At 49.1% G+C, this 12,028-nt stretch overlaps 1 protein-coding gene across 1 annotated transcript; it reads right to left on the bottom strand.

Annotated features, from left to right (window-relative positions):
• Positions 1-954: 954 nt before the first annotated feature.
• Positions 955-7,956, bottom strand: IL3 (interleukin 3). The gene is made up of 5 exons (XM_065873686.1): positions 7,792-7,956; positions 6,569-6,661; positions 6,405-6,440; positions 6,197-6,287; positions 955-1,274 (listed from the first exon to the last, which is right to left on the bottom strand). The coding sequence occupies exons 1-5, from the start codon at positions 7,954-7,956 to the stop codon at positions 955-957; spliced, it is 705 nt and encodes a 234-aa protein (XP_065729758.1).
• Positions 7,957-12,028: the final 4,072 nt, after the last annotated feature.

Raw genomic sequence — 12,028 nt, 5'->3', positions numbered from 1 at the left:
AACACTCTCCCCCTGTCCTATCCTCCTCCTCCCTCTGACAGCCTGACTTGCCCACCTGACTCTACTTGCCCCTTCAGCAAGCACTGGGAGGCAGCATCTCCCAGGAAAAGTCTCTGGCCCCTGGGACCACCAAGCTGGGACAAGTGGTTCCTTGAGATTCCTCAGCTCTGAATTCCCCCCATCCCAGCCTGGACCATACAATGGGAGGGTCCACTGCTCCCCTACAAGACTGAAAGTCTTCAGGGCCAGATGGAGGGCCAGTGGGAGGGTCCCGTCCTCCTCCTCCCCAGCACAGGGCTTGGTGCAGATAGGAAAAGTTTGTTGACTAATTGTCTGAGCTGTGACAACTCATTTCCAGGAGGAAAGTCACCTTCCATCTCAGAGAGGCCACACCAGCTCTCTGCCTCCCTGGCCACAGGCTTAGCTGGTAGAGGCTTCTGGTAAGGGTGGATTTAAAGGTTTCCTGTGCAGACCTTTCCCCAGTACCCCAACACTGCCCTACACCCAGCCCCAGGAGGCAAACCCTGCCAGGCAGCCTGGGTATTCAAGGTCAGCAGACTGGAAATGACTCAGTCAAATGGATTTTCCTGGAAAGAGCCAATTGACCACACGGCTACAGAGCACTTTCCTCCCTAGTCCTGCCCCCTGTCCTGGGTAGGAGGAGGTGGCCCTGCCAAGGGCCCAGGGCCTTGCCTTGTAGGAAAAAGCAGCCATTGAGTCCGGCCCTCAGCCTGGGGAGAACAGAGTCACATTTATTGGATGCTCACTGATGTGGGGTGGGCTTGGCCAAAGTGTTTCCCCCACCCCCGTTCAAGGCTCAGAGCCCCTCTGAGGGATCCATTGTTTTATTACCATGCTCAAGGGAGCCCTGGTCCTTTTCCCCACAGGGGTCAGGACAGATAACCGCAGAAGGAGAAGGAGCACCCTACCAGCATCACCCCCAGATGTGGACCCTCACTGCCAGCACTCTGCCACCAGTGCCCCAGTACCAGATGCTCTTACAACCCCGTGCTTCCCACCTGGGTACAGGTACGGGCACAGCCACACTCCTTTCCTGGCACAGCTCTCCTCAGAGGTACACATCTTCACTGTCACAGTCTTCTGTCCCTGGCTGCACCACTTCATCTCTGGCGTGGCCCATGTGGTGCCCTCCAGGGCAGGGTGAGTGGAGACACTTGCCCATTGTCTGCTGAAGGAAGTCCCAGGGGCAGCATGGTCAAGGGCGCCTGTCTGAGGAGGAGGCGAGAAGGCCTCAGGCTGGGATTCTGTGGACCCTGGGGAGTAGGGAGGGCTCCTGGAGGGCCACAGCATGAGCCAAGGCTGGAGGTGGAAGTTGAGTCTGGGATCTCTGAGGAGCTGGGTAGGAGAGAGGAAGCCTTGACTACCAGTCAAGGTAGGGGGTGGCTGTGAGCCAGTGGTCTCTCTCCCAGAAACTCCATGAGGTGTGGGTATGGGAACAAGCCTGGATCTAAGCCCAGTGTGTGTGCATATGTGGAGGGTGCTGGGTAGGAGAAGGGACAAATGTGCATGTAGAGGATTTTGGCGATAAACATGTGGTGATTCAATGAATGGAGGATGGAGCTGAGGCACCACGGCTGTGCTGTGCGCCCCTGGAGCTGAAACCAGGAGGTCTTGGAGCCAGTAGGTACTTCTGGAGGCCTGGGTCCAGTCAAGGAGGAGACCCCAGGTAGGCCCTAAACCAGACTTAAAGGGCTCCTCTGCTTCAGTGGGCATTGGCCAAAACACTGTGGCTTGAGGATTCAGAGGCTCTGGAGTCATATTCTCTGTGCCTCATTTTTTTTTCATATGTAAAATGAAGGCAGTCATAGACTTCATCTGGTCATTGAGGGGATTCTGAGTCCCTTTGCCTGATCCATCTTCCCCTCCATGAGCCTGACCTGAGGTTTTCAAGGAGAAAATTGAGATCCCAGCCCATGGTGAGAACTCACTCAACCCTCCACTCTGGCCCACACAACCTCTGCCTCTCCCTCCCTCCTTCCCACCATGGCCCCAGGGATCCGGCTCTGCTTGGCTGGCCCCTCTTTCCTCCAGCTTCTCTCCCTCTGCCCTGGCTCTTTCCTGTTGGCATTAAAAACAGTGATGTAGCCCCATCCTATCCCTCCCCCTCCATACACCCCCGACTCCTCAGGCATGGTTGTCTAGTCTTGCTGTCTCTACAGTGTCCAGGCCAGGCTGGGCTAGGCTAGGCAAAGAGAGGGAGGAATGGCGAGGGACCAGGCTGAGACCCAGAGGTGCCTGGGGCTCCCTGACCAAGGGAGCTCTGGGGGACTTGTCTCTACCTGGCCACCTGGCACCCACACTGTGGCCCTATAAACTGCCTAAACTCTCCTGTGACCCCCAACTCACCCTATGCTCTTAGACCTCCACACCCTTACTTCCTGGTGCCATCTGCCTGACGTCCTTCTCTGCACCTCTGGCTGCCTGATGAACTCCTACTCCTTTATCAAGCTCCCTGTGCATTACCTCCTGAGAGAAGCACCTCTGACGAGATCCACACCCATCCATCCATGGCTCTGTATGTAGTAACCCCTCCCACACCATCCTGGGCCAACTGGACATGGCCAAGAGGCCCCCGGAGGCCTGACTCAGTGTCTCCCCAATCCCCTGCCCCAGCCTGGGTAAGCTGTGGAGGGTTCTCAGGGTGTTCGCTGAACTCAGTCAAATGCAGATTCAAGGCCAGGGTGGGAGGAGCAGAGCCCCTTCCTGGAGCAAGAGGATTTGCAGCATGGAGGGAGGTGGGCAATGCCTCTCTGAGTTCTCTCCTCAGGCGTTTGCCTTTCTGGAAATTTCTCTTTGCTTTATTTTTCTGTATTTCAAAATTTATCAGTAAAGCGCATCTATGCTCTCTCATATTGCCCTCGCAGTAAAAAAACAATAATTTAAAAAAATTGAAGTATAGTTGATTTCCAGTGTTTCAGGTGACAGCAGTTATTCAGTTTTAGTTTTATATACATATACATATATTTTTTTCTTCTTCAGATTCTTTTCCATAATATTTTTAAAATTAAAAAATAAAATTCCTGATTGAGGTTATCTACTTTCCTGCTGAAGAAGCACCTTGGATTTGGGAAGGTGGGAACTTTGGCCTTCACTTGGACATTGTGGGACTTATGATGGGGCTTTGGTGCCCCCTTGTGGCAACTGGACCTATAGACCTGGCACTAAGGACAGTCTGGGCAGGCTCTGAAAAAAGACCTTCAGGAGAGACTCAAGCACCCCAGGGCCTCCTGTTGGGTCATGGAGTCATCAGCCCTCTCCCTGAAGGCAGATGGACATGATGTGAAAATACCCTAACTTGACTGGGAACTGAGCACCTGTTGGTTCTGGGCCCCAGGACCAGGGCCGTGCTTGGGCCTGGTTGTGTTAGACCCAGGCAGGGTCTGAGGTTTGGGGTCAAGGATGAGCCTGAGTGTGCTGGGCTCATGTTTGTCCCACTTCAGCCTGAAGCAGGCTGAACTGCTGTACAAGAAGGGCAATGAAAAGCCCCCAGGAAACCTGAAAAGGCCCACCCCATTCTCAAGCATGTCACCTCCACCCAGGTCCTGCCTATACTCCATGTCCTCTGATCTTTCTGCACCAAGTCTGTGTTGTCTGACCTGACCACTGACCCCCACCTCCTGCAGTCATTCGCCACTAACACAGGTTGTGGTTTGGGGTTTTGGGGGTTTTTAAAGAATTTTTTTATTAACACAAATGGTAGATCGTTTCACACTGTTTTATATCTTTCTTTTTTCCCATTCTTAACCATGAAGTAGTTAATTTTATAACAAAATATACAGATATAAAGTGAGGGAGGTAGATAGCTAGACAAATACATAAATGTGCCTATAGTCAGAAACCAGATAGCATCCACTTCATAACTATGTTATTTAACAAATTATCTATTAAAGGACATATAGATTATTATTATAAAACATATCAATAGAGTAATAATTATTTGTGCTCATATATACACATGTATGTATATAACAAATAATCACAAGGTATGCCTATCACATTTAAGTAGATAATAGCAGCTTACCTTTCAAAGAGTTTGAAAATTTTACACTTTCATCAATAATAAATGAGAATGTCTCTTTTCTACAGTATATTCATTTTTAAGCACAAGGTAATTCTAAGTAATATTTTTAAAATAAAATGTGAACAATTAAAATACAGCATTTAAAAAACTCTGGTATGTAGACAATAAAAAAAAAGAAAAAAATGTGTACACTATGACAATTTCATGAGGTTTTTATTTTCAGGAAAAAAAGTATACACACCAATGTAGGTTTTGAATTTTTATAAAGCCTGAGGAGGGAAGGGAGAGAAACTGAGGGAGAATTGTGGGCTCTTCCTTCTGTTCCATGAGTGCTCTCAGCACATTTCAGTCTCCAGGCACTGGCTGTTGTTCCCTCTTTCCAGAGTTCTTTCCTCCCTGATTGCTGCATGGCTGGCACTTTCTTGTCATTCAGGTTTCAACCTATATGTCCCCTCCTCAGAAAGACCTTCCCAGGCCATTCAATCTAAAGCAAGCTCCCTGGATACTTTCCATCTGTCTAGTCACTGCCATATTCCCAGTGTCCAGTAGAGGGCCTGACACATAGGTGTTCAGCACCCAAAGCTCTTAAGGGACTTGTGAGGAGTCAGAGAGGATGACATTACTCCTTAGCATGGTGACAGGAAAGTTTGCTCTGCCTCTTCTCCCCTGAACCCCCAGACTGGAGGAAGTGCACCTGGGCAGGGTGCAGGGGAACCAGAGAGGGAGGCACTCAGAGCTAAAGGGTCAGTGGGACTCCCAACAGTCAGGTGGCAGACTGAAGCCACATTCAGTGATGCCCCAGTCTCCATCATTCAGGTCAGTCTGTGCCACCTCAGGGCCACACTGGCTGTCCTTCCAGTGGGTCCCTGCCTACGCACCTGTTTCAGAGAAGAGCTCTGTCCTGGAGTAGTGTGGATAACCCAGAGGTATGCAACATTTGAGCTGGTCTTGTTTTCCTCCGTGTATTCATTTTTTCTTTTTCAATAGGATTCCAAATCCCCCTAAGCACAGACATTTTATAGTAAATTAAAAAAAAAAAGAATTACTGCACACATTTTCGCATCCTTTATAAGATACAGGAGACTGTTTTTGTCTGACTTGTCTTTATTATGTTATTTCTTGTCTACTTTAATAAGAAAGATTTCAGTCTGATCTAATTCAAAAACTACATTGCACCTTCTTTTTCTCTACCTTTATTCATCCCTTTAATGACTATGCATTAGAAAACATGCTGGAAAAGGGCTCTTTAAATAATCAGAGTGTTACTTGTTACTTCAAGTAGTTAACAGCTTCTTTAAATGAACCTGGGCATGTTGAGTCAGGATCAGGGCATGCGAGGCTGAGGTTACAGTGTGGGTAAAGGTTTAGAGGTAGGAAGCAAGGTGTGTGGTTCCTCTAGGAAGCCACAGCGCTTCTGTTACCTGGAGCATCAAGGAGGTAGGTAGCTGTGGGAGAAAGGAAATAGAAGCACTGGGTGGAAGCAGGCCTTTTATGCTATCCTAATGATCTGGACAAGGTCCAGAAGACCCTGAGGACTGGAAAATGAAGTATAAACCAACATGGTCATATTTGCATTTTCTAAAACTCAATCTGGCTCCCCAGTGGACCACAGATTGCCAGGGTGTGGGTTCAAGGCCCATCTGGTGGTAGGGAGGTGTGTTAAATCATCAGGCAAGAGAGTTACTAAGACCTGAGTAAAAATGAGACACTAGCAACAAAGCATTTGTTCAGAAAGTGTGGTTTATTTTCACAGATATATAGAAACCAGTTTAAAACCTGAGGTACAAATGAACATGCCCCGAAGTCCCCATCTTGAATTTTGTTCAGAAGGAGCAAGACATGGCTCCTCTGCTAAAATAAATACCTCTGCTAAATAAATACATTGCACAGAGTAATAAATAAATACATAAATAAATAGTCTCAATAGAATAAAAATGAGAATAATCACAGAAGGACAAATGGGGGCTGCACATTTCAGGAATTAGGTAATTAACAATTAATCTGACTCCACAGGAGAAAATGAAATTCTTCCAGTCCCGGACTATGTGAGAGACATCCAAGAAACTTAGGACATCTGCTGTTACTGACGTTCCGAGGCTCCAGGGAGGGAGTTGAGCTTCGGACTTCAGACGTTAGGGCTCTGTGTGTTCTTACAATTCAGAGAGTCTCTAATGGCAGACAGATATTCCTTCAGTTTCACCCGGAAATCACCCAGGTTATCCTTCTCAATAAGGATTGGCTCTTCCTGTGAAGAAACCAAGAAGGTGGCATTAGATGGAGCCAGGTTGGAAGGTGGATGACAGGCTGGGGTCAGGTCATAGCTGAGGCCATCACCTGCAGGGACATCTAGGGGGCAACTTACCGTGGTCATGGTTGTGGGCAGGATTGGCTGGATTTCCTGTGGGAAGAGACAGAAGCAGACAGTCAGAGACTTGCCTGGAAAAGAAGCAGGACCTGCTACCCTCCTCCCCAGAGGCAGGGCAGGGCCAAGGCAGGGATGACAAAACCCTTGACAGCTTCACATACCTTAAGATTTTTCGTGATTTTCGAATCCTCTCCAAGGGAATTTGTGGCAAATGTCAGGAATTTTTCCAGGTTTGGCCTCCAGAGGCTTGTTTTCTAAGGGGACAAAGAATTCATGTAAGTGGGGAAAGGTTGGAGAGTGTCCTTCCCATGGCTGGGCTGAAGTCATCCCCACAGTTTTCCAAGCGTGCTTTCAGGGACATGCCTGGGCAATCCCCTCCTTGTCCCCTTCTTGCCCCAGGTGGGTCCCTGAACTGCTCTGAAGGGCACAGGCCTAGAGGTGAGTGCACACCCCAGGCAAGCCTTATGTCACCCACATCCCCTGGCTCCTGTGAGCTGCATGAAGGGCCTGGGGGGATCTTTCTGAACTTGGGGAGAAAAAATTTCCCAAAACAGGCTCTAAAAAGGCAAAGGGTTGGCCAAGGATAATATTTGCAGCAAGAGGCCTTGACTGAATTAAGGGCTCCTAGAAATCAGGAAGACAGTCACAGAGGCCCCAGCATGGAAACAGGTGCAGTGTGTGAACTGTGAGTGCCTAAGAGAGGGGGAATACAAATGGCCAGTAAACTCAGGACAGATTCCACCTCTTGTTTTACCCAAATAATGCCATGCAAGCAAAAGTGAGATAACCACTTTAGGAAAAATAGCTATAAATGATGATAACTAGGGCTGATCAGAGTTGAAAATACGACAATTATTCAAGGAAAAGGAGGGAAGCGAACATGATCCTGAGGGAAATTTTAGTCTGCCAGCCCAGAGGATGCTCCACCGAAAACTGAGCTTAAAACCTGTGATATTGTTCACCTAGAACTGCCTTTTCATTTTGTAATTTAAAAAAAATCATTTTCATTATTATAGCCATGACAGGGGAAATGTATTGAGCAGCTGCTAAGCACCAGACGCTGGTCTGGGAACTTGACACACAGTGTGCGTTTAATCCTCACAACAACCCCACTGAGACAGGTGCTGTTAACCCTATTTACAGATGAAAACACCGAAGCTAGTCAAGGTGAAGTGACATGCCTGAGGTCACCCAGGCAGGAGGTGAATGGGGACCCACCCAAGTGCACCCATGAGTGGGGCTGAACTCTTACCATCAGCCTCCTCTTTTCGTTTGAGTTCAAGAAGTCCTGTAGGGGCAGAGGGAGAGAGCCCATGAGTCCTGTTGGCCTGAGGCACCTGCCAGCCCTTCCCTGCCCCTTGCCAACCTTATCCCAGCTACTCACTTCTGAAGCCACAGGTAGCTTGTCTAGCTCATTTATAATTTCCCGGATCAGGTTGAGTACATAGCATTGTTGGGTTCCTGGTGTCTTGACCGGTGCCCCTTGTGCCTGAGGGGTGTGGAGTGCGAGCAGGAACAGGAGCCAATGCAGGATGGGCAGGCTGCGCATGTTTGGGCTGGCAGGATGGATTCTGTCTTGTACGGGTCTTTCGTGGCATTATGAAGTGTCTGAGACAGCCGCCGTCTTTTATGCAGCAGGCCCGTGCCGCGGGCGAGCGGGGGTGTGGCGGGCGGGCTTCAGAAGAATCTTTATCTGACATGGAACCTCCGTAGCCAACCACAGACTTATTCATCACTTTTTAGTACTCAAAATCAGTGAAACTTGGAAAAAAAAATTACTTACAGGGTATCTCCTCATCTTGCCAAGGAGGCTAAGAGACAGGCAGGTCACTGGGCAGAGTGGGGACAGGTAAAAGGACCTGTCTGACAGGGGAGCGGCCCCCTGACTCTGAGCTCCCTTGAGCCTCCTGCCCAGTGGGACCTGGTCCTGCCATCCCCTGGACAGCCCTGACCCTCTGCTGCCCGCCCCACCTGGCACTGCCTGGTTCTGCATGGGTGGCCAGGTGAAGGCCCAGTGGAACAGGCAAGAGTTTGTCTGGCAGCCGGTCACATGGCTAACCATCCACCTGTGGGCTCGTCCACTGAGAGCACATCTCTTGATACCCACTCCTAGCACTGAATTACTGGTGTTAAAGCCCCCAGTGGTTTGCCTCCCGGGCTTTGGGCAGCTTCTCCTCTACACTCTCTGTTCCTGGTGGGTGGCAGATGAAGCTCAGGCACCAGACGCCCATTCTCATATTGGTGTGATAATAGCACAGCCCAGGTCTGCCCTGTGCTGTGGGATGTTAGCCCCTGGTGGAGGCCTGGCTGCAGGCCCTGGGCAGTCCCTCTGGTAGCACAGAGGAGCTGGGCTCAGGGGCCCGTTGATGGGGGCCCTTGAGGAAGATGTCACTGGGAAGTAGGAGGAGGGGGCTAGCCTGGGTAGGTTTAGGTGGTGGGATTGACAAGGTCTGAAGGGCGAGGGAAAGGAAGAGAGGTTTCATGCTGGGCCTCTGGTGATGCGGTCCAGTGACCAAAGGAGAGAGTTGTGTCTCAGGGGTCTGGATCCCAGTCTGTGCTGAAGTGTGATTTGGCAGATGCAGGCCAGAAGGAAGGGTTTGCTGAACAGGGCAGAGGGCAGGGATAGACCACGGGAGAGTCCACAAAGAATCAGAGAAGCAGCAGCCAGATGGGAAGCAGGCAAACTAGGAAGGTGGGGGGCTTAGAGGGCAGCCCCTGAAGGAAGAGGTAAACTGCTGCCCCATGGGGCACGTCAGGCCCTGACACAGGCCCAGGGCAGGGGGTGTTGGTAAAGGGATAAGTGTAACAGGGACATGGGGAAGAGTTCTTTGAGATGATTGGGGCTGTGGCAGCGGGGGAGAAGAGAGACAGGATGGAAATGCCAGGGGCTGGGGTGCAGTGTGATATGATCCGTGTGGGGAGATGAAGGATAGGAGGTTATGCTGAGGCGGGGGAATTTGGGTGTTTCAGGCTTCTGAGCAGATGGAGATCTGGTGAAGACAAGGACCAAGATGTGGTTGCAGCAGAGGCAGGTGAAGAGGCTGTGATGCAAGGAAATGTCATGAGAATAATGCCTGTGGCCGATATACGTGGCTTCTAGCTCAGCCCTTGGATCTGGGCCCAGAGCATCCTCAAAAAGCAAGGGGAATGTCTCAAAGGCATGAGTGAAATGAGGCAACAGAAACAAGTAGGGAGCCTTAGGACTGGGTACCCACTAAGAACAATTCATTCAACAAGCTTACGAAGCACTTGCTTTGTGCAGGCACTGTGAATAAAGCAGATACCGTTCCTCTCCTTAAGAGATGCACCATCTTGTGGGCAGAGATAGACGTAAAGCCTTCCTACTCAGCTTGGACCTCGGACCTGCAGCTTCACCATCAGCTGGGGGCTTGTGTGAAGTTCAGACCCTCAGACTTCACCCCAGACTTTCTGATTCAAAAATTGCCTTTTGACCAGGTCCTCAGGTGATTCACATGACATTTAAGAAGCTCTGATTTAATTGCCAAGATATAGAAGCAACCTAAGTGTCCATCAACAGATGAATGGATAAAGAAAATGTGGTATATATATATATATATATACCCAGTGGAATGTTACTCAGCCACGAAAAAGAATGACATTTTGCCATTTGCAACAGCATGGATGGACATGGAGGGCATTATGCTACGTGAAATAAGTCAAACAGAGAAAGATATACTATATTGTATTACTCATATGTGGAATCTAAAAAATACAACAAGCTAGTGAATATAACAAAAAAGAAGCAGACTAACAAATATGGAGAACAAACTAGTGGTTACCTGTGAGGAGAGAAAAGCGGGGAGGGGCAATATAGAAGTAGGGGAGTAAGAGGTACAAACTATGAGGTATAAAATAAGCTACAAGGATATGTTGTACAACAAGGGGAATATAGCCAATATTTTATAATAACTATAAATGAGTATAAGTTTTAAATTTTGTGAATCACTGTACTGTACACCTATAATTTATATAATATTGTACATTAACTATATTTCAACTTTAAAGTGTGGAAGAAAAATAAGAATTAAAAAAAAAAAGTTCGGATTTAAAGTATTCAACTCAGGCAGGGGCGGGGGTTCATGTCCCAGAGACCCAGGGCTGCTTAAATACTCAACTGTGGTTTGGTATTACATTCTATATAAGAATTTTGAGACCTGTGCACACACACACAAAAATGTGATTTCTTATAGAGAAAAACCTCTTTTTTTATGTAAATGAGCTTTTTGAGGGAATTTTAAAGCTATGGAGGCCGAACATTCCTGCAAGCCTTCTTAAACAGTCCTGACTTCACGTTGTATTGTAGCAAAGAAAAATTCTGAGTAGTGTTATTGTAAATCTTGACCTTTGTAGTTTGCCTCTTGTTTAAAAAATAGTTATAAAGCCTATGAAAGGAGGAGGAGGTTTAGGCTTCATGCTAGGAGCGCTGGAAGCATTGTGGGGTTTTCAGCCAGTGACAGGTGTGGTCCCTGGAAGGTTTGGGTCCCAGGAAGCCCAGTCTAGCTACTGTGGGGAGAATGGCTGGGAAGAATCAGGACAGCAGGTTGGCCAGTGCAGAGGCGGGGAAGTTGTCTGGACCACAGATAGTGGGAAGGCTGGAGCTGGTTGATTCTGGTGGGGATGGAGAAAACCAGATGCAGGTAAAGACTCTAACAGCTAACTTCCAATGCCGGGCAGAGTTCTTTTTATGGGTTAATTCATTTAATCCTCACAATGAGCCTGAGGCAGGGATGATTATGATCCCCATTTTACAGAAGAGGAAACTGAGGCTCAGAGAGGTTGAGTTCATGCAGCTAGGAAGCAACATCGCCCAGGGCTGAAAGCAAGCAAGTCTGTCTGACCCCAGAGGCTGAGCACCCACCATGACAGCACTGGAAAGTGACAAATTAGGAGGTGATGCCAGGTGGCAGGAGGGGGACAATAGGGTAAAGATAAGATGTGGCCACTGGGATTGTTGACAAGGAGGCCACTGGAGCCTCTGGGAGAGCAGTTTTAATGTATGGTGGGGGCAGAAGCCGGTGGTAGTGGGCTGAGGAGTGAAGGAGGGTGAGACAGAGACGGCAGGCAGCTCTTTGAAGATCTATTCTGAAGAGAAGGAGAGAAAGGCAGCTAGAGGAGTCAAGGGGTCAGAGAAGGATCTTTCCAGGCAGGGAAACTCGAGTATCTCTCTGATGGAGATGAGCTGGGACTAGGTGAGAGACCTGGATGTTGGGCCAGTGTAGTGAGTGCCTGAGGGGGATGGTCACAGGGAGGGCTCCCGACATCAGGTATCACAGGCCCACCTGAACAGAGAGCTCAGGGGAGGGCTGCCTGGGTGGGCCCAGTCTGGGAAGGTGCAGTGGGTTTGGTGGCAGGAGGGGACAATGGCTTCTGTCTTCCCTGGGAAATAGGAGGCCAAGTCAGCCATTGAAGAATGGAGGGTGGCATGGTTGGGGAATATGAACTGACTGCTAGGAATGACCTTGAGGGGCTGGCATCCAGGGGTCAGAGGGTGAGGAGGTTGGGACAATCCAAGGCTTCGCTGGGCTAGAGTGTAGAAAGGCAGGCCCCTGAGGCAAGGTGAAGGGGCCATGGGAGGAGGCCATGAAGGGCTGGGAAGGGAG

Source organism: Phocoena phocoena, chromosome 3 (genome assembly GCF_963924675.1).
Source record: "Phocoena phocoena chromosome 3, mPhoPho1.1, whole genome shotgun sequence".
NCBI lineage: Eukaryota > Metazoa > Chordata > Mammalia > Artiodactyla > Phocoenidae > Phocoena > Phocoena phocoena.
The sequence above is the reverse complement of the archived record's forward strand: the minus strand, read 5'-3'. Positions and strand labels throughout refer to the sequence as shown.

What these genes read in the sequence shown, in the direction of transcription:
- IL3 (XM_065873686.1), bottom strand. Translation starts at nt 7,956, where the DNA reads ATGCGCAGCCTGCCCATCCTGCATTGGCTCCTGTTCCTGCTCGCACTC. An exon ending in AAATCACGAAAAATCTTAAG is followed by an intron (nt 6,441 to 6,568) that starts GTATGTGAAGCT and finishes CTCTTCCCACAG; the next exon opens with GAAATCCAGCCAATCCTGCC. An exon ending in CATTAGAGACTCTCTGAATT is followed by an intron (nt 1,275 to 6,196) that starts GTAAGAACACAC and finishes CCTACTCCCCAG; the next exon opens with GGTCCACAGAATCCCAGCCT.